Source organism: Furipterus horrens, unplaced genomic scaffold (genome assembly GCF_987537825.1).
Source record: "Furipterus horrens unplaced genomic scaffold, mFurHor1.1.pri manual_scaffold_2, whole genome shotgun sequence".
Classification (NCBI taxonomy): domain Eukaryota; kingdom Metazoa; phylum Chordata; class Mammalia; order Chiroptera; family Furipteridae; genus Furipterus; species Furipterus horrens.
The window spans coordinates 192,328,487-192,355,136 of NW_028327172.1; the positions used below are offsets into that span (position 1 = coordinate 192,328,487).

Here is a 26,650-nt window from a genome sequence, read left to right on the forward strand (position 1 = left end):
AGAATTGAGTAAAATTTTGAGCAAGATGGGTTTCGATATAAAAGGTGCACATTACCAGTGACTGCCTGTATCAAGTGAGGTTTGGTGGCTCTTTAATCCTATATTGTTTGCTATTATTATTGTTGTTTAGAATCTTATAAGTTAAAAGAGTAGATCTTTTTTGGAAAATATATCTAGAGAGAACACCTTAAACTCACTATTTGTGCAAGTAGACTGGATTAGGACAAATTATTATTATAGATCAGAATATCTACTATTGAATCCCTTATATACAAAACATAATACATGAGCAGATACAGTTCTAAGTACATGTTGATTCTGTAGCCACTTACAGTGGTTTTAAATGATATCCACAAATTATTTGATGATCCTCCCTTTGAAATATGAGTGTGGGCTATACTTGGTGATGGGTATTAACTTTTTAATCCCAAACACAATTCATGAGGTAGCTACTGAATATACCCTTACCATTTTTAAATTTGTAAAATACTTAAGGTGCAGAGAGGCTAAGCAAAGCTGCCCACAGTCAAGTTTTGAATCAAGCTGCCTGACTCCGGAGTCCTGCCCTTTTAGTTCTGGCACCACACCCCAAGGCACAAGGCCTCCCCAGAGCCTTTTCTCCCAGTGGCCCTCTCCAAATGCTTTGTGCCAGCCCTGCTGCTTCCTAAAGGTACCTGCTCCTGCAAACCTCCATGCCTCTGCTCAGCTGCGCTCACAATTCACAGAGCGCTTCTCCAGCCCTGGCTCTCCTCACCTTTATCTTCCCCAGCCAACTTAAAACACTTGCTCGTTTTTCAAGACTCAACCCAATGTCTATCTCCTCAAAGATGCTGATCCCTCCCCAAGGAAAAATGTTCACTCTTCCCAGGAACTCCGCACAGACCTGTTCCCTAGTGCTTTGTGACAGACTGGAGTATTGTTTGAAAACTAGTCACTCCTCACTCCCCTCTCCTCCCACTATAAGCAGAATGCCTTTCTCTGTCCCACTGACTTTAGACTTGGCCACATTACTTGCTTTGGCAGTGGAATGTGATAGATGTGATGTAAGTGGAGACTTGAAATCTGTGGCATGATTTGGCTGGGCTCTGGGGCACCTGTCATTCCTTTGCCATGAAGACAACACCCTCAGGTAGCCTCTTGTCCAGGAGAACAAAGACCCATGAAACAGACCTGAACCCAATGCCCAACTTTGAGCCAACCACAGCCAACCCAGAGCCGGAAGCAGAACTGCCCCAGCCAACGTTGAATTGTGAGCAAGGGGAAAAAAACATTACTGCTATCTGCCACTGCATTTTTGGAGCAGTTCGTTACACTGTACTATTGTACCAAGAGCTGACTAATATATACCCAGAAGTTTTCATTTCATATGTTCATTTAGATATCTTCAGGGCTAAGAATGATACTTGGAGCATTAAGAGCTGTTAACAGATTTTTGTTGTTGTTGTTGCTAAGATATAATTCACATACCATAATTCAGCCTTTTGAAGTATATACTTCACGTTTTTAATACTTTCATTAAGTACCATCATGACTACCTAATTCTAAAATATTTCCCTCACCCTCAAAAGAAACCCATTGCCACTAGCAGTCTCTTAGTTGATTTTTTTGTAAATGAGTAACTTAATGAATGAAAATGAAAGAAAATTCTTTGAACTCTTATCAGAACTAGTGTGCTAATGTAAATGTTGAAGAAAAAAAGTTTTTAGAAATATATCTCCACTAGGCATTTTAAAATCATTTTATTTTAAAAATATGTTATATGGACATTCCCATATACTTGAAATATTAACATTTACTATTATTTTTAATTGATATTACAAGACAAAGGCCCTTTGGGGATTTAATTTTCTGTCTACAGACTGCAGCGAGATGCTTACATTAGAAGCCACAAAGCATTCAGGGAGGGAAAAAAATCTCACATAGTTCAAAGCTATCAGCAACTGAAGAAAATGTGATAAAGGATCTTCCCTTAAAGAAAAGAAAAGAAAAACCTCTTGGCCAAGTACCAAATATAAGATCTCAGTTGCCATTAATATGGACCAGGGCTTCAAAAATTAGAAAACGCACACTTTTAAAACACAAATGTTAAAATCTCCCAAAATGGCAGGATTGAAAAACTATTCTCATTGGATAATTAGTATCATACTTAAACCCTGTTACTTATTTTTTTGAGATAACAAAGAAAAATATATTTTGCAAAAGAACTATAATAACAAGCTCATTTCATTCTATTAATGGTTGAAGAGAAAGAGAAATTGTCTTGTTTCAGAAAGTCAGGACATAAACAATGTATAATGAGAAAAATAAGAACTCAGATCGAGGGCAAAATCGTCTAAAAGCTCACAAAACGTAATTTCTACATATAGAAAAAACATCCCAGAACTTTGTTCTGCTGTGCTGTATGAAACTATTTTACCATGTCTAAGAAATCTAGAAAACTGTTATCCTAACCACCACTATCCTCTTCAAAAAAATAAGTGAAAATCGGACCAAAAACTAGCAAAATAACAAGGGAGCTTCCAAGTATCCCAACACCACCCAGCTAGCTATTCAACCACGTTTTATTTTTACCTCCCTCTTCCCGTACAGGCTCTGTGCAGGACCCAGCTGCGCTGTGCCAATCTGGGTCACTCAACCAGAGGATCAGTGGGTGACAGCCGCCCTGTCTACTTTTAGAAGGGCCCCACATGCCTGGGGAGTGTGCAGGCACCGCGCCCAGCATTCTCCAGCCCCACAGTGGCCAGCGAGCAGCAACTACATGGTGCTGTTATTTCTAGGCATGAGGCTCCAAAAAACTACATCCTTACCTGAGGAATATGAAATTCAACAGGGAAAGCAAATCAGATTCTAGTACTGGGTACTTTCATGTCTAACATGTTTTAAGAGCCGCTATTTTATAATTCAGTAAGAAGGTGCATTTCTTGGGAAGAAAGGAGAGTTGTAATACCCAGACAAACCTTTTTATATTTTTCCAGCTTTATTGACAAAATGGTTAGATATTTAAAGTGTACAGTGCCGTAATTTGATATACATATACATCGTGGAAGGATTCTTTCCATCTAGTTAATTAACATATCAACCCATCACCTCACTTTTTTTTTTTTTTTAGTGGAGCAGAGGATATTTTAGTTGTACTTTCTCAGCAAATTTCAATTATACAGAACAGTGTTATCAACTATTGTCACCACACTTTACCTTAGATCCTAAGGCTTTATTCACCTTATAACTGAAAGTTTGTGTTCTCTTACCAACTTCTCCCTATTTTCCCCCACCCCAGCCCTAGGCAAACCACTTTTCTACTTTCTGTTTCCCCAAGTTTGACGGTGTTTTTTAAGCTTCTTCATGTAAGTGATATCATACAGTATTTTACTTAGCATAATGCCCTTAAGATCCACCTATGCTGTTGCAAGCAGCAGAATTTCCTTCCTTCTCATGGCTGAATAATATTCCTCTGTGTGTGTGTGTGTGTGTGTTGCATTTTCTTTATCCATTCATCTGTTGACAGACAGTTAGGTTGTTTCTATGTCTTGGCTATTGTGAGTAATGCTGCAATAAGCATGGGAGTGCTAATATCTCTTTGAGATCCTGTTTAATTTCTTTGGCTAAATACCCAAAAGTGAGACTGCTGGACCATACGGTAGTTCTATTTTTAATTTTTTGAGGAGCCTCCATACTGTTTTCTGCCAACAGTGCACAAGAGTTCCCTTTTCTCCACAACCTCGCCACTTGTAACTTGGCTTTTTGGCGATAGCCATTATAACAGAAGTGATATCTCATTGTAGCTCTGATTTGTGTTTCCCTAATGATTAGTGACATTGAGCACCTTTTCATGTTCCTGTTGGTCATTTCTATGTCTTCTTTGGAAAAATGTCTACTCAGTTCCTCTGCCCATCCTTTAATCAGATTGTTTGATTTTTCTGCTATTTAACTGTATAAGTTACACTATTTTTAAATTAGCACTTTAAAGTCAACTTGATTCACTCAATCACATTTTTTTTACACCTAGAAATCAATAGACATACCAAAATCAGTACAGGATTGGACAACTGACATTCAATCATGCCTCTAACACTGACTCTTTTCTAGTCATATAATAATAGGAATAAAATGATCTATTAATGTCTTTTTACCCAATCCCAGATTATAACTCCATGCTCAACTCAAAGAAGTAGCCATCGTTCTGAGTTTTTATTTTAATTATTTCTTTGGTTTTTTTTCCTCTACAGTCTTACCACCCATGTATGTTTTCCTATATGTTATCACATTTTAATTAAAAACTGGTAACATATGTTCGTGGCCTCCTTAGCATCCACCTCTCCCACATTTTCCTTTAGGGAATTCACTGCTTCTCCATTGGGTAGCGGCCAGAACCTTTGTTAGGGATGGACCAGGGTGGACCCTAGCTGGCTTAAACTTATCAACTTGTCTATTCTCCCATGGATCATGAATGAGGGATGTGTCCCCTTTCTCTGGCCAGAGAATGTAAAAAGAATATGAAGACCAAACTTGTTCTTGCCAAGGCAGCCATCAAGGGGATACTCCTGGACTTTCTGGGATGGCATAGGACAGGTGTGGCTACACTACAGAAAGCCTGGCATAAAGCCACACAATATGCAGTTGAAAAGCTGAGAAAAAATCAGGTCCTTATTGATATCATTGAGCTGCTGAGTCAGCCTTGTCTGAAGTGGGGATCTACCGCCAGCCAGACTGTCAATGAGTTATGTTTATTTTTTTCCTAAAGCCAGTTTGAATTGAATTTGTTAATCATCAAATACTAAAACACACACACACATATTTTGAATGAAAGACATTATTGCACAGATGCTCACCTAAAACTAAATGAATAAAAAAAAATGTTAACACAACATACAATGTACAACTCTTAATGGAAGTGTAAAGTCACTGGCTCATCATGTCAGAGCAACCTAAGGCCCCCCTTGGGAACCCAAGTCCCCCTATGCATCAGAAGGTGGGGTTGGAGAGGTGCCTGGAGCCTCCTTTGGAGAAGATCTCTCTCCTTTCCAGGTGGCAGCAGCTATCAAGCAATATATTGGGTGAAGAGATTCACTTGGGGGGTTTCTTTTTTACTGAATTTATAGGGGTGACACTGGTTAACAAAATATTACAGGTTTCAGGTGCACAACTCTACAACACAGCATCTGTACAATGCATTGTGTGTTCGCTACCCCAAGTCTGCGGGTTCCTTTCTAAACACTGAAACATATTGAAAATCAACAGTGATCTGCAGGATCCTTAGGCTACTCCCAACCCTATCCCCAAACTCTTGCTCCCCCTCAATAATACCCTTCAAGGATGCCTCTAGTGAAGAGCCTGTATCATGCCCCATAGCATGGTGGTTACTCACACAGGTAAATGCAGGCAGACTGCCTGCATTTGAAGATATGTTCCATCATCTAATGACTATATGACTTTGGCCATTTATTTACCACTCCGCAAAATGGGACTAATAGGAGCTTGTACCTAGCTCACAGGATGGTTGAGAAGTTAAACGTTTAGAACAGGGTCAGCCAAGCTATCAGCCCTTATAAATTTTTGTCATGATTTATGGTAACTTAAAGGAGTTTAGAGAAAATCTGATTGCTCTCCTTTAGGTGAGGGCCAGCCATGGCCCTGGGCACAGGCCAGGCAGCACTGGGACCCTGACCTTCTGAGGACTGAGCTGCCCTCCTGCTACCCACTCCAGCTTCATTCTGCACCTCCCTCACCCTGACTCCCAAAGCTCTTACCTTCCACTGACTCTTTCTTTAGTCTCTTTACACCAACAGTCCCTGCTTATCCTTTGGGTGTCTGCTTAAACAGCACTTTCTCAGAGAGATGTGCCCAAAGCCCCTAAACCAAAGGCAGTCCTGGCCCCTCCATATTCCACACAACCTGCTCCCCCCTTTCTGAGCAGGCAGCACACACAGAATTTGATGTCCGGGATCTGTGATTTTTGGTGGGATGTAACCCCACCAGGGTGGAAGCCACATTTGTGTCATATACTACTGAGTTCCTAGCATGTGCTCAACAAAAACATGAATGAATGAAGAATGTCACAAACCGAGAAAAGCTGCCAATGCACATACACTGGTGGAGGGAGGCCACAGCGACCATCAACTGCCTGGAAATGAGTGAGCCTCAGACCAATGATTTATCATCAAGTCTGTTTCCTCTTGTCCAACCCACCTCCCAAGAGGGTCTCACCCACAACAGATAACTGCTGTAGTTAGTTTCCTTTTGGAGAAGTCTGCTGTTTTAAGTACTACTAAAGCACAAAATCTCAAAGAAAAATGCCTTAGGAAAAAACTTTATGGGAACAGGCAAAGTAAAGGACAATATTCCACTATCTCTCCAAAGGCAGTAGGAGTTCTTTTGGAAAGGTTGTCCAAGGTCTTCTGATAGTAGATAGAAAATGTGAAGTTCCTTTAAAAAAAAAGTTTCCTTATTACTCAAGATCCCAGACTCCAGTGTCAGGGATCTTCAAGCTGTTGTTCTATGCATTTGTGCATATGAGCATGTAAGTGAGAGATAGTAAGTCTGCACAAAACATGAATAGCCAAGTATATTTACTATAAAACAACATGTACATGCCTGAAAAGAAATTAATAATGTCTCCAAGTAAGACAAGTAACCAAAAACCTCATATTTTGCAAAATCACACACTAAAAAATAACAGGGCTTAGGGAAAACACAGAGTTGAGGCAGAAAGCGCAAATCCCGCTCAAGTTTGTAACCAGAACATTAACAAAAACACCAAGAACACTGAAAATGACTAGCATGGATAAAAAGATCTTTTCTCTTTTCCTATTACAGAATAAATATGGGACTTTTACCAAAAAGGTGGGATGGTGGGAAGAGGGCAGGGTGAAAAGTGTGCAAGGAAAGACAGGTTGTTGCGTTACAAAGAAAAGAGAAAAATGTAGAAAGATCTGGGACGATTAGACCTTGGAATCAGCACAAAGCCAAATGGAGCCCAGAACAAGAACATTGAATGATCATTTCCCTGGTTCACCTGCACCAGCCTGCTTTGCTTCAACTGCTGCTATTTGGTGATGCAAAATGCATTGTTTTCCATTATAATTGACACACAGCAGTATATTAGTTTGAGGTGAACAACACAGTGATTAGACATTCTATGCATGACAAAGTGAGTTGATGAAAAATATTAAGGTGCTGAGAAAGATCTCATGTGAATCATTGCAACCTGTGCCTTACAAAGAAAGCATCATTCCCTATTCTCTAATTGCATACGCAATAATCACACTGCAGAAAAATAAATTATAGCAGAGCCAGCTGTATCTGCTCAGAGCACCAGGGGCCTATCCCAGGTGAGAGTGGAGCTGCAGCCAGGAGGTACCACAAAAAAAGATGCTCAATAAACTCCTGTTAAGAGAAAGAGGAGGGAGAGAAAGGGTGGTAGGTCTTCTGCTTAGTTAGATAGTTAGGTTGGGATCATGATATTTTTAGAAGTTTTGCATTTACTTCTAGAGCATTGCAGTCACCAGCCAAAGTTTAAACTCTGGAACACGTCTGCCTGGGTTTAGATCTCAGCTCTGCCATTTATTGGCTATGGAACTTCAGGCAAATCAGTTAACATTTCTGTGCTCCACTTTTCCCATCTGTAAAATGGGCATAAAATGGTGCTTATCGGAGAAGCACCTCCTATGCCAGGCAGTGTACCAAGTGATAGACAGATACACAGATATATATCATCACTATATATATATTTTTTTAATTATATGTGTGTGTATATGTATATTTATATCATGTCATTCACTCAAACAAGCACCTAGACTAGCACTGACCCACAAGAAATGTGTAATAATAACTATTATTATTTTATTTGGCAGTGAACTAACCATGTTATTGCTTTATATTATCGCATTCTGTCAACTCTCGAGACATGATGAATCAGGCTTCCACTTGTCACCGCCCCCCTTATGACATCTTGCAAAGTTCCTGAGGAAACAGGCGGCAACCACATCTGTTGGTGGATGACAACATTCAGCTCCACAAGCCCCTTTTTTTATTTTCTGTGAGAAAGGCAGAGAGGATGCTACTTCTCAGTGTTTCCATTGGGTCATGACAGCTAATGGTCACTTATGAATACCAGCTTCTAGTCAGTAGTTTGGGTGGGGTGTTTTCTTTCTAAAAATGCCTCATGAGAACCCATCTAGGTAACCACTATAGTAAAAATTCTTCATTTTTTTTTCTTTTTAGATATCCTATAACTGGAAGTACTCTGATCCTTCACTCCTATTAATATATGGGAATTCCCTGAACTCCCACCGCAGCTGAGAAAGAGGAGGCTCACTGGCTGCTGTGAGGTGAGGAGAGGAAGGGAAGGTGGGAGTCCTGCAGCATGTTTATTTACAAAACAGAGCTGTTTGCTCCCCCACCCTGCAGAAGGGACCTCCAGGTGCAGTGAGCCCTATGTGCATCCAGCCTGAGAGGAAGGTTGGCCTCCTCCATAATTCCCTCAACTAATAACACCTACCTAAGAGCCAACAGTGCACTGTCCAATCACTGACTATCTCCAGGCAACTTTGGGTAAACGGCTTTTTATAATCAGTCTTTAAAAAAAACAACACTTAGCTTCCTGTCAGGGCAGCAACAGAGTCTATTTTCTCTGCCACAGGGAGTCCAAGTGCCAATCAGGCAATTATAGCCAGGCACAGGCTCACCAAGAAATCTCTCCGGCAGTGGGTAGGATGGCCCTGGCGCCCTGAGAGGGAGCAGGGGGACTAAAGCAAGGATGAGGGGGACTGTGACTAAGACCCAGCCCTCGGCCACAAGAGCTCTGAGCTGTATCAAAGGAGGCAGATGCTACACAAACATACATGTGTCCCAGGGCAATGTGACGACTTTTCTAACTGAGGTTAACGCTAAATGGCAGGCGTGCACAGAGAAGGAAGGATTAATGGGCCTAGCTAGCAAGCAGGGGTCCACCTCAAAAGCAGTCATATTTAATCTCTGTCTCGAAAGGATCTGTGTCTGGAGAAGTAGAGAAGGGACACACCAAGGTATCCCTACCTTGACATCCTGACTCATGAGGAACAGAACCCAGACTATTACCTGGGGACATGGCAGCCTCCCCTGCATTCAGGAGTGACCATGTTACTAAAAATTCCGGGCAATAAAATGGAAACAGAAGTGTCTGTTAGAATTTTCTAGAAGGCCTCTTAAAGGGGAAGGGCAGGCCCTTAATTTTCCATTCCTCCGTCCTGCTTCCTGGAATGGTGATGCGACGATGAATCTCTAGCAGCCATGCTGGACCATGAGGAAGTGGGGTCTAGAGATGATGAGTCTGAGTGTTGAAAGAAACCTAAATCACAAACCTCCAGAAGTTACAACTTACGGGCCCCCAGATGGCATATGACTTTATTAACTTATAAAGCTCCTTCTTTTAGAGGAATTCGGGGGCAAGTTCTCCAATCAGAGGACATCTGTGGGTCCCCCTAAAGTCTCACACAAAATTGCTCTACTCACTCACTGAGAAGCAGGCAGGTTTCTTATAGCCCCTTCTTACCTCAGAATGGAATGCACTCTCTACAGCCCTACATTGTATAAAAATTTTCACCCCAGAGTTCTCTCTACCTTTTCTCCTAGAATTGTTGATTTCTCTGCACCTTTGTCCTGAGAGGTGCTGTGGATCATCATGCAAACCCTTTTCTACTGGCCTGCACGAATATTTGAGAACTTCTGACTCAGCTCCCTTCCCACCTCCTCCCCTCCCCCACACACACCTTTAACACACCTGGAGAACTTCAGGAGTGTTTCCACTTTTTCTCAAAGCATGACCATGATAAAAGCATGTGTTGCATGCACACAAAAGCCCTTATCTCAATAAACTAATACCAATCTTATTTTCCTGCTCAGCACGCTTCAGTGGTCCTAGCTCAGATATTATTTTCTCTCAGTCCTTGTCTGCCTAAGTACTTTTCTCTTAATCCCCTCCCCCATTTTTGTCTTCATAGTACTTATCCCAATTTGTAATTACACATTGATCATTTAAGCTCTCTGCCTCCCCGCCCCCCACTACATTGTGCATTTCATGTGGGCAAGAATTATGTTAATTTTGTTCACCATCTAAACCTGGTTCTTATAGCATGCCTGGCACATTGCTGCAGCTTCGTAAACACTTTTCAGGAAATGAATTTTTAAATTTGCTTAAAACAATTAACATATTAATGATTATTTACACCACTAATGCTTATTTTTAGTGTTTACACTAAAGTGAGTTAGCAAATAAGTGGTAGCCAAGCATCCCACATAATAATTTTCATATTTTAAACCATTTCACTAAGCCTATCTTAGCCTTCATTCAGTTACCCATTAGAATAAATAATTGTATAAATATCATTTTTTTAAATGTCTCTTGGGGAGAAAAAGAGAGCTATGTATTCATCACAATAAATGTAATTTTAATTAATTACTTGGTGCACCCACTTGGTAAAATAGAAGACAGAAGGTTTTTTTTATAATAGTATTGGATCATGAAAATAAAAAAAGCCACAAGCCCTTCTGCCGTTGACCTTTATTTTAAAAAAATAAGTGCAGGCCTATTCTTACATGGCCTCCTAATGGGTTATTTAGGGATGGAAGGGTGGGGTACAGCCCGAACGTCTAAGGTTGACCAGGAGGCCAAGCTGCATTCTACAATAACGGTGCCAGAGTAACCGTCCCGGGCAGAATGCAGAGCTGTGGCAACATGGAGCTTTCTCAGCCTACCCAACATTTTACTCTTAAGGTCCCAGTAAAAATATAAGGATACAGTTTAGCCAGTGGTATAAGTTTAGTGGAAAAGGTGTCAGCCAAGATATTCTTTAGGTACATATTATCAAACTACATCACCTCATTTTTTCCCCTTATGCCAAAGATAATTCCCTGAGATTGGGCAGCCATCCCATCACAATTCGCCGCATGAGGACATCTCTTTGGGAGTGTTGTTTTCAGTGCTGGACACATGGAATCTTACCACAGCAGAACTGTACCCATGACATCATTCTTCCTTGTAGAGAAAGATATAACATCTCCTCCCGTCCAGGCAGAAGTCCCTCTGTTATTCTGCCGTCCTTTTTATTTTTTCCCTGTATTATTTAGTAACCCCCTAGTGTAGGCTATTTTTATATTTCTCTGTCATCAAAAACAACGGTCTATTATCGCTTCCTCTCATGTCATCACAGTGAAGCCATCCTTTTTCCCACCCTACTCTCCCGCCCAAAAACAGATCATATCTGATACCTTTCTTTTACTTTAAATGTAAACACACACACACACACACACACACACACACACACCCTGAGGAACAGATGAGGGGAAATATTATAAAACTGTATTATACATTTTTCTAAACCACAGAGTAATAAACTGGGCTTTAAAAAAATCTAATTCCAATTAGAGTAGTTTAGCCAAAAATCAAACAGTGTTAAGTGAGTCAGTCCTCAACCATGCAAATGAAGGCCAAAATGATTAGGGATAGACTGGAATGTAGGTGATAGGGATGCCGCCTACAAGCCAAGATTCCCAGAAGTCACAGAGCTGCTTTGTTCAGACCCTTCAGTATTACAGATGGGACCTGGGGACCTGCAGAGGAGGCTGCCAAGCTCCTCTGAGCAAAGAACCTGCCTCTTGGCTGAACTCAACAACAGAACTGTTCCCAGGTGTGATCTTGTCCAGATGGGAGAACTCTCAGGTAAAGGTGACAGAGCTGTGGTAAAGGCCTCGGACAGATGTGCCAACAATGCTCAAACACATCAGCACTGAGAAGAGATATCCCTTCACACCCATATTTGCAGAACAAAACAGACCACACAGGTATTAGGTCTTTACTCAAACTCTCTGGGGAATGTAAAATACAGAGTAATTCACCTTCTCTGTTAGAACATCTTAAAAGCACACATGGACTATGCATTTACTCATCCTCATATGAAACAGGCTCTAGAGATAAAACTATATATAACAAGAGAGTCATGGTCTCTAATACCATAAACATACAATATGCTAGAATATCTGTCCTCTAAAGAAATCATATATTAACAAATCAGCAAACTTTAAAAATTTAAAAACTAATTACTTTGCCCTCATAAAACCTCAGTGGAGTGATTGAGGGCCGTGGCAGTAACAACAGGAGACAGAAGCCAGATTCTAGCAACCCCGGACTACAGACAACCCCAGTGCCCAATCCGCCTGAGCAACGTGAAATCTGAAGGCTGCAAAGCTGAGGAACCTGATTCTTCTTGCCTGAGAGCCTGGGTGGCACCACCTACTTGGTCTCCTGCTCCCCACCCCATGTAGCACTGAGGTGGTCTGCCCAAGTGAGGAGAGCCCCTCAGTCCTGCAGCTGAAAGAGATGGACTATGGGAAATAGTTTAGGGAGCTACAGCTTCTGAAACCCACATCCTGCCTCCACATATGGGGGCAGGGAAGCACTTCTGCACAGTGACAGGATTTGAGATTCAGTCCTTACAGGAATGTTTACACACAGTCTTAAATATGGGGAGCAATATAAGGGCTCAGATCAAGGATTGCAAAGACTGCAAAGACTGCCTGGGTTCAAATCCTGACTCTAACAAGTACTTACTGACTAGATGAGCCTGGACAGTCTCCTAACTCCTGAAAAGTCCGGTTTTCTCAACTATAAACTTTGGATATCTTGGCTATATTTGTAGAAGAATGCTTTAAATTAAAGTCCTAGTTCTGCCACTTGCACGTGACTTTGGGCAAGACATTAAATTGCTCAGAGCCTCCATTTTCTCAGCTGTAGAAGGGGATAAATAATAATATTTATTTATAAGGGATTAATGCATACACAGACTTTTTAGCCCAGTGACTGTCACATAGTAAGAATTCAATACATATCAGCTTTTCACTTGAAACCTATATAACCCTATTAACTGATGTCACCCCAATAAATTTAATTTTAAAAATACATAACAGCTTTTGTCTATGATCATTAACCTCATTGCCATCATTATCATTATCTTGTTACCCATAACTATGGTCCAAAGCAAAAAGAGAAGCTGCCAGGACAATTTCCAGGAGCTGCCTGGTCCCACCCCTCACTGACTGCCACCCTCAGAATCATAGCCAGATGTCTGCATCATGGCTCCATTGTCATCTGTTGGCAAAGAGCAGGGGACAGAGAGATGTAGTTGCTGGGAACACATGCCCCACCCTAACCCTTCCTGGTGGCCAGAGCTCAGTCTGGCCATTTGGAGCTCACTTGATGCAAATTTGGTTTCCAGGGAGATGGTGGAGCAAGAAGTGCCAGCTCCACCTCCCATTTCATTTCCCCTTTCCCCAAATCTGTGGGACCTCACTGTTCTCCTACCACGTGACAGCATTGTGTCACAGCAGCCCTTGTATACAAACAAGCCAGACTATTTAAATGTCATTGTGAGAGAGATGCTGCCTATGCTAATTTACATATCTATTCAGATTGCTACTCCTTTCTTGATCTTGCCAGAAAAAGTTTTCTTCCTTTTCCTTGACTCTCCATGCAGAGCTGGAGAACCATATGCAAAGTTATATTTCTGTTGTAGTATAAAGACATGAATCATCAAGTTCCTACAGAGATAGAGAATTAGAATGACTACATAACTCATGGCATACGCTCACTCATCATCGCGTCACAAATGTCATATGCTGCTGGCCACTAAATGCTAGATTCTCTCAAAGCCTACTCATAAATTCTCCCTACTGCCAAACAATACGATATTTTTCACCTTGGAAAGTTTAGGTACCCTTAGTGCTTTTAATCTTCAAAATCAGGTCCCAGTTGAATAAGAAAACAGTTCTACGTGGGCAGGGGAAATGACCCAAAATGATAAAGTGCAACCAGTTCCCACTCATGTGAAATATGGATTAGGTCACAAATAAGATTATATTCATCACCAAGCCCCACAAGTATGCTATGATTAAGTTAAAGGAGTCCAGAAACTCAAGTTGAGAACTAAGACTGAGTTGGGTTGAAATTTCCAACCCCTCCCTAAAGACTTGGCAACCTGTTCCAAATCACAACTGAAACCAAGTGGAAAGAACATCTGTTTCTATGTGTTTGGCATTGCTGAGAAGAATGACAGCTTGGAGATAAATATTGTTGTGGATGGGAGGGGGGACCAAGAAAACTAGAATCATCTACCTGTCTCCAAACTCCTGTAACTCAGGAAATACCATCAGAGAAAAAGAAGGGAAGGAGAAGGAAGGAGGGAAGAGGAATGAAAATAAACGGGGGAATTATTCTTTTTCCTGCAGGAATTGAGACTTCAGTGAACAATACACTGCTGCATATTGGATTGTCTGCAAGAGAGACAGGGAGCATTCTGCTGGAACTTTGGTAACAAAGGCTATGCATTAAGCTTGAATATTCAACACCAAGTATCAAGGCACCATTTTCTAAGCCTCACTGGACTATCATGATTATTTTATGAGTAGATATTAGAGGCTTTCCCTTGATTCCTAATTCTGTTCTAATGCAAGTTAGAGTAACACATAGCATGTATGTAACTTCTAGTGCAGGCATCCAGAGTTAAAAAGGGAAAGATAATAAAATGATATCAGTGGGTAATTAAATTATCTTCTTTACACTAGAAACTTAGGGTTCTGAATTTTTTCTTTCAAAGCCAGCTCTGGTTATTATTAACAATAGCAGTAATAGTAGTATTAACAATGATAGGCATGGTGATGGTGGTAGTATGGTAGTAGTACTAATACTTACAATGGTTGTAGGAAAATAATAGCAGCCGTAATATTAATGGTAAGAGTAATACTAACCATTAATCATGCAGTACTTCCTAAGTACTAGGTACTATTCAAATATTTTAAATATAGTATTAAATATAGTATTAATTTATTTAATCCTTCTGTCACTCCTATGAGGTAGATAAGCTATTATTAGTATTCCTGTTTTAACAGATGCTTTCAACAATATCTCTTTATTACTTCTGTTGTTGTTAACAACTAGAGTTAGCTTTCAAAGAAAATATTTAGAACTAAAAGGAGAGGAAACGCCGCCCCTCCAAGGTCACACAGCTAGAAGGCAACAGATCCAGCATTCAAACCCAGGTTGTCCAGCCACAAAGTCTGTCCTCCTAACCACTGTGCTGGACACTGTAAGTACACTGGCCCTTTGCTCAGGAAGCCCTTCTAGAACAGGAATGTGGACGGAAGTTAGGCCCCCGCCTGCCGGTGTCAGAGTTAATACTTGAAGTTTGCTATTTCCTTTAGGAGTCTCCCCAAACCCACATTAAGACAAGCAGCCTGCTCCTACAGCTATAAAAAAGTCACTGCAAGTGTTACTGAACTGTTCCCACATGGTCTGTGACCTCCATTAGGGCTTTCACCTTTGCCGGTTAAGGCAGAAGCTGGGGGTGGGGGAGGAGTGAGGTGCAAGCAAGGTTCCCAGGTCACCATTTCCTGCCCAGTAGCACAGCCATCAAATAGCCAAGGCTGCAGGCTGAGAAATTCCTCACTAAGAAGTTCTCTCCCAGAGCTTGTTCCTTTAGTTTTCTCACCAGCCCAAAAACCCATGACTCAAGGAAGACTCAGGCCCAACGAGGAGAGACAAGTGGCCAAGTTTGTTGATTAACCTGCTGCACCCAAGGGTACATTTTTCTGAAATGGTGAAATTCTTGACTACTCAAAAGAAAAAAGAAAGGGCCTGTGGGAAATTTAATCACCAACTGAACAAAAGTGGAAAACAAAGCCCTGCCAATGAGGATGTTGCCGAAGACAATGGGGCCCCTAAAGGAGATGCAATTGTCTCCAGATAACAATCCCCGAGGGAAGGCAGCTCGCACTAAGTCCTACATTATTGCCATATTAGCCCAGGAATCTCTGTTCACCCGGCAACTGCCCGCCAGACCATCTGTTACTGCTCCTGGGTTCCCCCCATTTGCAGACACAGCATTTGCATTTCAAGAGGAACCTCAGGGAAGCAAGGGGGGAAGGTCTCTATCTCTCCCTGGAGCAAATACCTTTTTATACAGCCTGGGAGGGGAAGCTCTCCTTTCCGTGAAACTGAACTCCTCAATTGAAAGCAGATAGGCCACTTCAATAATGCACAGGCAGAGCAGATCGCCACGGCCCCTATCCTAAAGCCACACACATCCCATTCCGGTTTTCAGGTTTTCACATGCTCCAATTGTAAATTATTAAGAATAATGCCAAACTGTCTCTAGGGCATGAGGGGCCCTTAAGGAAGTTTTAACCCACAGAATCAGGACAAAAGCTGATAATCTGTACTGAATGTTTAGCTTGAAATATACCACCACTTAAAAACAGACTGTGATCTTCTGAGCTGAAGGAGATGTTTTAGAGTTTGATCTAGGTGGGGGCTAGAGTAATATAGACATGTCAAAATTCAATAGGACATGTGCACTTGAGATTTGTGCACCTTCCCGTATGTAACTTATACCACAATACATTTTTTAAAGCAGTGTGCCAATGTCACTGACAATTAAGGGTATTGGAAATAAACCACTTGCCTTCTAGAAGTATAAAATTGCTCAGCTCTTGTACCCTCCCCTCGCTATCATCCACACCCAAAATCTCTCCTGAGAATTTTCAAGTTCAAGAACATGAAAAATACAGTTCCCCAATTCTTAGCTAAGCCAGTGACTACAAATGTCTCTTGTGTGTCCTGTAAGCCCAAGTATGCAGCACAGAGAGAGCACCTGTCACACCCCAAGCCATTCCAGCCACATATCAAAAATAAAAAGCCAAGGTCTTTTTCTCATCTGGTCATGAGCTATCAAATTATGAGGGACATGGTTAGGGCTTTTAGCAATAGGGTCTCGGATTTATTCTTCTGTTTATTTAACCCTATTTTTAAATAGATGTTTCTAAACTCTGCCTAACACTCCTGCTTGCATGAAGCAGGTTAACCCTTTAAGGGGCAGGCCTTTGGTGGAGCATTAGAGCAGCATTCAGGGAGTGTGGTTTCCCCAGGCAGATGAACAGGTTTAAATCTGTACCATGGTAGCTCCGTTATCCCAGCAGCATCCGCAGTGCCACGGGGTGGGGGGATATCACTAAGTGACAGTCTGAGCACTGACAGGCTTCGCCATTGCTGGGTCACGACTTAGCGGTACATTTCTTCCTTTGAATTACCAGTCGAGGAGGGTTGTCTGCCACTGAGGAGGAGAGGGCCAAATTGGCTGCCCAGAGAAACTGGCTCATTGCACAGATCCCCAGGGGGGTCACCTTTACCCTCTCGTGCCCTCCAAGCATCCCGACCCCCCACACACATACACACACATGTCATTTCGGGAGCGCAGGGCCATCAAGCTGCATCTACAGATAGCCATCGAGAATCAGGATCACCCAGCTAGCTAGTGCTTGCTTCCTGGACTGAGCTGAGAGCTCCAGTGATTTCCCTGGCCTGCCACCCAGTCATTTAAGAAGTAAAATATGCCAACGGGGCCAGGTACCCGGCACCTGGGAGCCTGCTCCCTCTGGGCTGGAGCGGGGGCTGTCAATGGCTGGGCAACGTCTATGCGGATGGCAGGCTCGAAGGTGGGTCTTGCAGGTTCTCTGGCCCAGTCCCCTGTGCCACCCTCACACCTGACCCGGTGCCAGGAACACAGCCAGAGGCCCCGGTGGGTATGCGCTTCCGTGGAGACACTGGCAACTCCGCTCCGGAAGGGTATGGTAGGGGGCCAAAAGGCGGAAGGTAGGACCTGGGGCAGGAACCCCGAAATGCAGCGTCCTCAAGGACTCTGGGGGCTCTCGTTTCCTGCGCCTTTGCGGCGCTTCTGCTCGAATTGCGCTTCCCGTGGCAGCGCCTGGAAGCGGCGGGAGCTGAGATTTGTGCGGCTGGCGGACAGGAGGGATGGAGGTGCAGGGGACCGCTTCCTGCCCGCAACACGCACAGCTAGACTGCAGTGTCCCCTATTCGCGCCCACTCTCGCCAGAGACTCCAGTGCCAAAGCGCCAGGGGATGAAGCTAGCCCGAGGCCCTGCGGGGCGACCCGAAGCAGCTGGCAAAAGAAAGCACAGGAGGAGGCGAGGCTGGACCTGTCGTCTGTGTGTGTGTTGTGGGGGGCTGTGGGGGGGGTCGCTGACTCTGGGAGCCCCTGCCAGGCCGCCCACCAGCCGCGGGCACCTACCTCGATCCACTTCTGCGCCTCGGAGAAGGCGGGCTCGGGAGGCGGTTCAGGCTGCAGGGGCTGAAGAGCTTCCAGACCGAGAGCGGGACAAGCCATTTGCGAAGCCCCGCGTCCACTCGAGCGCTGGGCCGCTTGGATGAGAACCGCCGCCGCCGCCGCCGCAGGAGCTCGCTCCCCGCCCCTTCCCGCCCGCCGGCTCGCTCGCTGTCCCCGTCCCCGGCGCGCCCCTCCCCCGCCGGCGCAGGTCTCCTGGGTGAGCGGCGCTCGCTGCTGGAGGACGCCGAGGCAGCTGTTCCCAGCGCCGCCCGGGCTCTGCCGCGCCGTGAGTCCCCCGCGGGAGCGAGCGCGGAGGCGCCGGGAGCTCCCCCTGCTCCCCACCTTCTCCGGCCGCTCCGCCTCCGCTGGGGGCGGGAGGAGTGGGGTGTCAGCTACCGACTAAAAATAACGCAGAGGGAGCTCTGGGTGTCTCCCTCCCTGCCCACAACTGGATCGGGAGCGGGAGAAGGACTCAGTCAGCTGCCCCGCACGTCCCCGCGCCGCGCTGCTTGCGGAGGGCCGGGTGAAACCGGCAGCACCTGGGAGATGCGCGCCGAGCCGGACGCACACGTCCCGGGGGAGCCGGCACTGCCGCAGCGAGGCGAGAGGTCGCGCGGGCAGTGGCCGCGCCGCACCTGCTGTCCCTCCGACTGCAGAAACGGGGGCAAGAAGGCAGCCCTCTAACCGGGCACCAGGGAGTGTTCGGTCACCCGATCGTTTTGTAAGAAAAACGACCCTTACAAGCCTTTCTCTCTCTAGGCAAGTTGCGTGCGTCCCAGCCTAGTAATGCATTCCACCCATATGTATTGTGCACTGAGGTGGTTACTGAGAACCCAGTGATAAGAAAAGAAAGAAAAGAGAACAACTTCAAGTCCTAGCCTTTAAAATAATTACATTCTAGAGGGAATTGGAGGGGGGAGGTCAGGTAATCAACATGTAAAAGAAGGTAATTGTGGAGAGTGGTACATATTAAGACTATAGAAGAGAAGTATGACCTGGGAAGAGAGAATGTTGGCTAACGTCCTGGGAGACTAATCTGTGTGTCCAAGTTCCCTTAAGTAGAGGGAGGCAGGAAGGAGATGGGGCGGGGGGGCGTGGAGAAGAGGGAAGTGGGTATTTATGCTGCCCACCCCACCCCCCACCCCTTACTGCAAAAGTCAGGGGATTAGACAATCCCCATTCAGGTCAAGGTTGCACACAGCTCTGTTTGGGGCCTTTTTGGGTTCCATGGTGGCTCCCTGTCTCCTCTTGTCACAGCCCACTTCCCCAATCCTGGCAGGGGTAAAGGCTTCCCCATCCCATTCTGGTTTTTCCACCCTGCCCACTTCCTCCTAATGGTCGCTTAATAACTCTTCCTAGCTGCCCCTATTTGAGCACGCCTTCTGTTTTGCATGAGAGCCCAAATGATGGTCAAGGGGGGTTTTTCTGACAAGATGATGGGATGAGATGACATGAATGGGAGAGAAGTTAACCATGTAACAATCTGGGGAAGCATTTCCAGATGGGTGGGAAAGCCTTCAGGTAGGAATGAACTTGGTGGGGGATCAGGGACCCCACAAGCTGGAGCTCACAAAGCAAAGAAGCAGGTGGGAATGATAGCCTGGGAGAGGCAGGCCAGGTCCGCAGAAAGGTGAGAGCGGGGGGCTGTTTTGTGAGACCACCGTGAGAATTTATTGCGTGGGCATCCTCTGCTGAGCCCAGCGCTGGCTCAGTACTCTCAGCTAACTTAAAGCAAATGGATTCACATTTTAGAATGGCTGTTGGCAAGATGGGTAGGACAGGGCAGGAAGTCCCATGGGTGCCTCAGCAGTGAAGTCTCTGTTCCTGTTCACAATCTGAGTTCAGCCTTTGTCCAATTCTGCTGCTTTAATAAGGGGATGGAACAAAAAACAGACCTGAAATTCCACCATTACCGGCTTTGGAGTCAGACAGCCTTCAGTTTATTTACTTTTAAAACACTTATATGGCACTTGCATGGTGCCAGGCACTATTCTAAGTGCATTACAGATCATTGACTAACTCATTCCTTATTCCAGCCCTGTAAGATAGACTATTATCATCCCTGTGAGGAAACCAGGAGGCAGAGAGGGGTGTCACACAGCTGGTGAGCAGTGAAGCCCGGATCCAAGCCCAGACAGCCTGGCGCCAGCTCTGCTCTTAACCTCACACCAAGCTGCCTCACCAGTCCCGGTCCAGACTCTGCCACTTACAATTTGTGCCTCAGTTTCCTCATCTCACATAAGGTTGAAATGGCAACATTTCAGCATTATCATTGCAAGAAGGAAACAGTATTTCTGAACGTGGATGGACGAAAGCTGGGCCTGGGAAATGGTTAGTGCCCAGTGCAGGTCAGATGACCATCCCTTCTGTCCTGCCTTCCAAAAAAGAGGGGACGGAGAAGTTAAAAAGAAAGCTAAAGAAGGCAAGTGGAGGAAAAGGGCTAATAATATATAGTCAGAAGATGACCTTGTCTTCAAGAAGAAACATGGCAGAGTAAGTAATCCACAGATTGACTCCAGCACACTAGCACAGGAGGCTGCACTAACGCAAGTTCCGGCACATGCAGTAACTAGGAGAGGGAAGCCAGGTGATCTCAATGACGTACCTGAATCCATTTGAAAATGAGCATTAAGATTAAATCTATGATATCTCGAAAATATCTGCTATCAAAATTGGCATTCAAACTAAAACATTTTTTTGCTTTCAGTGAAAATACTTATGTCTTTTAAGGTTTATAATCACAGAGTAACATCTGCTTTTTCTGAACCCTATAACCAATAACAAATTCATGTAGGTTACCAACCAAAAGACTTACAACCATAAGAGAATTCAACCCTAATGCCATCATCAATATATTTTACATGGCATTGTTAAGCACCTACTAAGTGTAAGGGACTGTATAGCATCAGAAGAATCCACAAAGGTACACAGACTTTACCCATTCAGAGCTAATAATTTTGTTTGTGAAATGATATTTTCATTTCTGTATAATGCAGTTTTCAGATATGAATGTAATGTATATATCCATTGGAGAAAATTTGAAATATGTAATGAAGAAAACAAATCCAGAAGAAAACCCACAATTCAAGTATCATCACTATTTGGGAAGTATGAAGAAACATTTTAACTGGGGAAAAAAATAGCCATAAGACAAGGTACTCTATGATAAATGCCAAATGGAAGATACAGTGTAGTCAAAGAGCATGGATTTTTTGTAACAGATTTATTGAGATATTTACATACCATACAATCCACTCATTTAAAGTGTATAATTTAGTGCTTTTTAGTATATTCCCAGATTTGCGCAAGCATCACCACAATTAATTTGGTATATTTTCATCTTTCCAAAAAGAAATCCCATGCATTCTAGTACTCATCCCCCAAACCTCCCTTGCGCCCAAGCACTCGCAACTGCTAATCTACTTTCTTTTTTTTTTTCTGTCCTGTAAACAGTCAAACATATTTTACTTTAATAAACCTAGATGAATACATTGGCTATTTTCCAAATGCCTACTTTCGTTTTCACAGATTATCACTTCCATACTATGAGCTCTTTTTTTATTTTTACATTTTTTTAAAACTTATATTTTCTTGATTATGCTATTACAGTTGTCCGAATTATTCCCGCTTTGCCACCTACAACCAGCACCCCCCACTCCCTCAGGCAATCCCCCATGATTGTTCATGTGTGTGGGTCATGAGTATAAGCTCTTTGGTTACTCCATTTCCTATAGTGTACCATGGCTATTCTGTAACTACCTATCTGTACATCTTAATCGCCTCACCTCCTCACCCATTCCCCCACACCCCCTCCCATCTGGCAACCATCAAAAACACTCTCCGTATCCATGATTCTATCTCCGTTCTTCTTGTTTGCTTAGTTTGATTTTTAGATTCAATTGTTGACATATATGTATTTTTGCCATTTTCTTATTCATAGTTTTGATCTTCTTTTTCTTAAATAAGTCCCTTTAACATTTCATATAATAATGGTTTGGTGACAATGAACTCCTTTAGTTTTTTCTTGTCTGGGAAGCTCTTTATTTGCCTTCACTTCTAAATGATAGCTTTGCTGTGTGGAGCAATCTTGGCTGTAAATTTCTGTTTTTCATGACTTTGAATATGTCTGGCCAATCCCCTCTAGACTGCAAAATTTCTTTCGTGAAATCAGCTGACAGTAGAATGGGAACACCCCTGTAGGTAACTGACTTCTTTTCTCTTGCTGCTTTTATTTTATTTTTATTTTTATTTTTATTTTTATTTTTTATGGGGAGGGGTATAGGCCTGGCCTCAGTGTGGGAGGCTGGCACGGCCATGCTGTCCGCCGGCAACTACTAAGACACAGAGAAAGAGAGACAAGACAGACCAGGTGAAGGAGCAATGAGAGCTTTGTTAGCACCCAGCAGACAGGCCAATGGTTGGATGTTTGGATGGGCAGCAGCGAACATGTGGGCAGGTGAGCATGAATCAGTGAATCAGGCAGGTAGGCAGGCAGCAAGCAGGGAGGATGCAATTGGGGGCTGCCCTGTGAGGGGTGTGGCATCCCTCCAGCTGCTGCCTGCTGGGGCCTGGGTCTGTGGCTTAGAACTTGGCTTAGAACTCGGTGTCCACCACATGGAAAGCTGGCCTGCCTGAGTCAGGCATCGACGAAGAGCGAAGGCTGGCCTCCTTTTGTAGCTGGATCTCCTTTAGTGCAAATATGGAAGTAGTGTCAGGAAGTTTGTGGATCCTCTCCCCAAGACTGAGGAAGAATGGATGTTTCATGGCGTCTTCTGCGGAGATCCGATTGCGACCTTCAAACTGCAGCAGCTTGTTGAGGAGATCAGCTCCATCGCTATCAAGTCGGGGTGCATGGCTCAAAAGAGCTTCAGCACGATACTTGGGGTAGTTGTGTGCTTTAAACTCTTCATTGGACAGGATGCCTGGCCATGTCTCCTCAGTTGGGGTTCCTAAGATGCGGAAGATGAAGTGCAGCTGCTCCTCCACTGTGGAGCCTGGGAAGAGGGGCCGGCCCATGGCCACCTCATAGAAAATGCAGCCCACACCCCACATGTCGATCTGGGTGGAGTAGTCTGTGGACCCGAGCAGGATGTCGGGGGGCCGGTACCACAGTGTCACCACCTCATTGGAGTAGCTCTTGGTTGGAATTGACTTGGCCCGGGCCAGACCAAAATCAGCCAACTTGAGCTCTCCCCTCTCGTTAATGAGCAAGTTCTGGGGCTTGAGGTCTCGGTGTAGCACCTTCTGCTGGTGGCAATAGGCCAGGCCACGGAGAAGCTGGAACAGGAACAGTTTCACGTTGTGCATGTTGATGACATTCCCACAGTCATCCAGGTACTGCTTCAGGTCCTTGTCCAGGTACTCAAAGACAAGGGTGAGGGACTTCTCCGTATGGATAATGTCATGTAGCGTGACGATGTTGGCATGTTTGAGGTCCTTAAGCAGGGACACTTCCCGGATGGCGGTGCAAGGTGCCCCCTCTTCATGTTCTAGTCTGATCTCCTTGAGTGCCACCAGGTTGTCTGTGAGCTTGCTTTTGCCTTTGTAAACAGTGGCATAGGTACCCTCGCCTAGCTTGTCCAGCTTGATGTAGGTCTCCAGTTTCCCAAAGCCAATCTCAGACAGGCTGACACGGCGGAGGCGGCGGCTGAGGGGCTTGTCAAAGATGGGGCTATTGAGGGTCAGCTTCTCAAGGTAGCCCTCGGGCAGCCGGATGTCAGCTGATAGTGATAGGAGCTTGTTGATGTTCTCAGTGGAGATCTTGCGTGGGGGATGGTTGCGCATCCGCACCCTCACAGGCGACTGCACCTTGTCCGAGGATGTGGCTGAAGCCTGGTCACTTTCCCCGTCAGACCCCATCTTCAAGTCAGATCCTGTCTTCAAGTCCTCATGTACAATCTCTGGTGCAGAGCTGAGTAGTCCGCGTCCAGAGCAAGGTTCCCCAGGGGCAGCACGGGTGGGGGCCTCAACAAGGTCATTGCCGCCGCCACTCTCATCCAGGCCTATCTGTTTAGGGGCACTATTGGTCTTGTCTACACCTCGGCCCCCTCGGAGTGTCATCGACAGCTGCCGTTTGATCTTCTTCATCCGATCCATGGCGACCGGCGGGGGCGCGCGAGCAGCCTCAGCGCCTCGGGGCCGGCGCGGAGGCGCCTGGGGCGGCGGCCCGGAATGAGACCGCGCGACCTCCTTCTCCTCCTCCTGTACGCCGCAGGCGCCCGTCCCAGTAGTCTTCAGCCATGGCTGTTGGGCCCGGGCCACCGCCGGCTGAGGAGGAGGCGGCGGCAGCGGGGGCAGCGGCGGCGGTGGCGGAGGCGGAGGCGGAGACGGCGTCCCGCTCAGCCGTCCATGAGCTTGGCCGCTGCGGGCGGTGCCCCCGGGCTCGTAGGTGTCGGTTCGAACCCGAGAGCTCACGGCGGCTCGTGGCTCAGAGCCCACTGCTCGCGGAGACCCTGCGGATCCCAGGGCCGAACAGCCTACAACCCAACCACCGCACGCGCTGTCTCTTGCTGCTTTTAAAATCCTCTTTTTATCTTTAACCTTTAGCATTTTTTGTATAAGGTGTCTTGGTGTGGGTCTCTTTGGATCCAACTTGTTTGGGACTCTCTGTGCTTCCTCAACGTGTATGTCTATTCCTTCACCAATTTAGGGCAGTTTCTTTCATTATTTTTTCAAATACGTTTTCGATTTCTTGCTCTTTCTCTTCTCCTGGTACCCCTATAATGCAAATGTTGGACCTCTTGAAGTTGTCCCAGAAGCCGCTTATACTATTCTCATTTTTTTGTTTTGTTTTTTTTTCTTGTTGTTCTCATAGGTTGTTTTTTGCTTCGTTATGTTCCAATCATTGATTTGATTCTTGGCTTCATCCACTCTACTGTTGTACTGTTGTTCCCCTGTAAATTGTTCTTTATGTCAATTAGTGTAGCCTTCAATTCTGTTTGGATTTTTTTAATGCTGTTGAGGTCCTCACTAAGTTCTTTGAGCATCCTGATAACCAGTTTCTTGAACTCTGCATCTGATAGATTGCTTATCTCTATCTTTTTTAGCTCTTTTTCTGGAGTTTTGAGCTGTTCTTTCATTTGGGCCACATTTCTTTGTCTCCTCATTTTAGCAGCTTCCCTGTGTCTTGGTAGTGTGGCCGCATGTAGTAAGTGTCTTGTAGGGACCAGTGGCATAGCCTCCCCTATTATCCAAGCTGGGTATTTGAGATGCACCTTTTGTGTGAACTGAGTACACTCTCCTCTTGTAGTTAAGGCTTGGTTGCTGTTGGCAGATCAATGGGAAAGATTTCCCCAGGCCAGTCAGCTGCAAGGATTGACTGTGACCAGTTACCACCAACTTCCGCCATGTCTGGAGGATGAGCTGTGCAGGGGCAGGATGGTGGTTCTCCAACATGATCTGTAGATGTCCAGTTGGTGCACTGGCCCTAGGGCTTCCCAGATGGTGCAGGCCAAGGTCAGCCCCAACCTATGTTTTGCCCTATGCCACCCTGCCTGAGGCATTAAAGCAATCTGAGATGGCTGCTACTTGTGCTGGGCTTGGGGATTGCTGGATGAAAGTAAGCTGTGAATCTAAGCTGGCTGCTGCTAGTGCTGGGCCTGGGGCTCACTGAGGTCAGCTGTTGCTTGTTTGAAAGGATTTATGAAGTTGTGTAGCATGAGCCAAGACCAGCTATTCATATGGAAAAGCAACTTAGCAATAAGTTGGATGGGGCAGAGTCTCTGGGGAGCTACAACTTGGATCAAACAGTGTTAGCTAGGTTGATAGAGTCTCAGATATGGCACCAGCTAGCTGGCTCTTTGGCTCTGTGGAGGCAGGGTTTAGAAAAGGGACAGTGGCCTCTGCCAGACGCTTGATGTCAGACACTTCAGATTCTCCCTGTATATCACTGGTCCCTTTCAAGCTGCTACCCCAGTGCTGGAGCTTAGAGGGAGTAAGTCTGAGTAGGAAAGTCTGTGTGTGGGTTCTTTAAGAGGAACTGCTTGGGGCTCCAGTAGTTTCTTTCCCCGCCTCAATCCCCACTGGTTTTTGCAACCAGAAGTTGTGGGGATTTATCTTCCTGGTACTGGAACCATGGGATGGGGGCCCTGGTGTAGGGCTGGGATTCCTTGTTCCCTAGATATTCCTCCTGAATTTTTACCCATCACACGTGGGTGTGGGACCAACCCATTCTGCATCTGTGCCCCTCCTATCAGTCTGGATGGATATGGTTTCTTTAATTCCATAGTTGTCAGACTTCCCTCCAACTTGATTTCTGATTATTCTGGCTGATGGTTGTTCTATATTTTAGTTGTAATTTTGATGTGGGTATGCAAGGAGGTGAGCCATGTCTTCCTACACTGCCATCTTGACCAGAATTCCTACTTTCTATCTCCTAAATTTGCCTATTTGGGGCATTTCATATAAATGGAATCGTGCGATATGTAGTCCTTTGTGTGTGGCTTCTGTCACATGGTATAATGTTTTCAACCATGTTGCAGCAATTTTCAGGACTTCATCCCTTT

General features: G+C 44.9%; 1 protein-coding gene and 1 pseudogene across 4 annotated transcripts in view; both read right to left on the minus strand.

Moving 5' to 3' along the window:
* The window catches only part of LIMCH1 (LIM and calponin homology domains 1), a 315,733-nt gene extending 297,448 nt beyond the window's left edge, over positions 1-18,285 (minus strand). For 3 of the 4 annotated variants that reach the window (XM_090266945.1, XM_090266943.1, XM_090266944.1), the window contains exon 1: positions 18,111-18,282. In XM_090266945.1, coding sequence (XP_090123071.1) covers positions 18,111-18,206 — 96 coding nt within the window. In that variant the 5' untranslated portion in view covers positions 18,207-18,282. Of the gene's footprint in view, positions 1-18,110 lie in introns of all 4 variants that reach the window. The other variant, XM_090266941.1, reaches the window with a different exon arrangement.
* Positions 18,286-22,516: 4,231 nt separating this feature from the next.
* Positions 22,517-24,337, minus strand: LOC150020196 (cyclin-dependent kinase 16 pseudogene; annotated as a pseudogene).
* Positions 24,338-26,650: the final 2,313 nt, after the last annotated feature.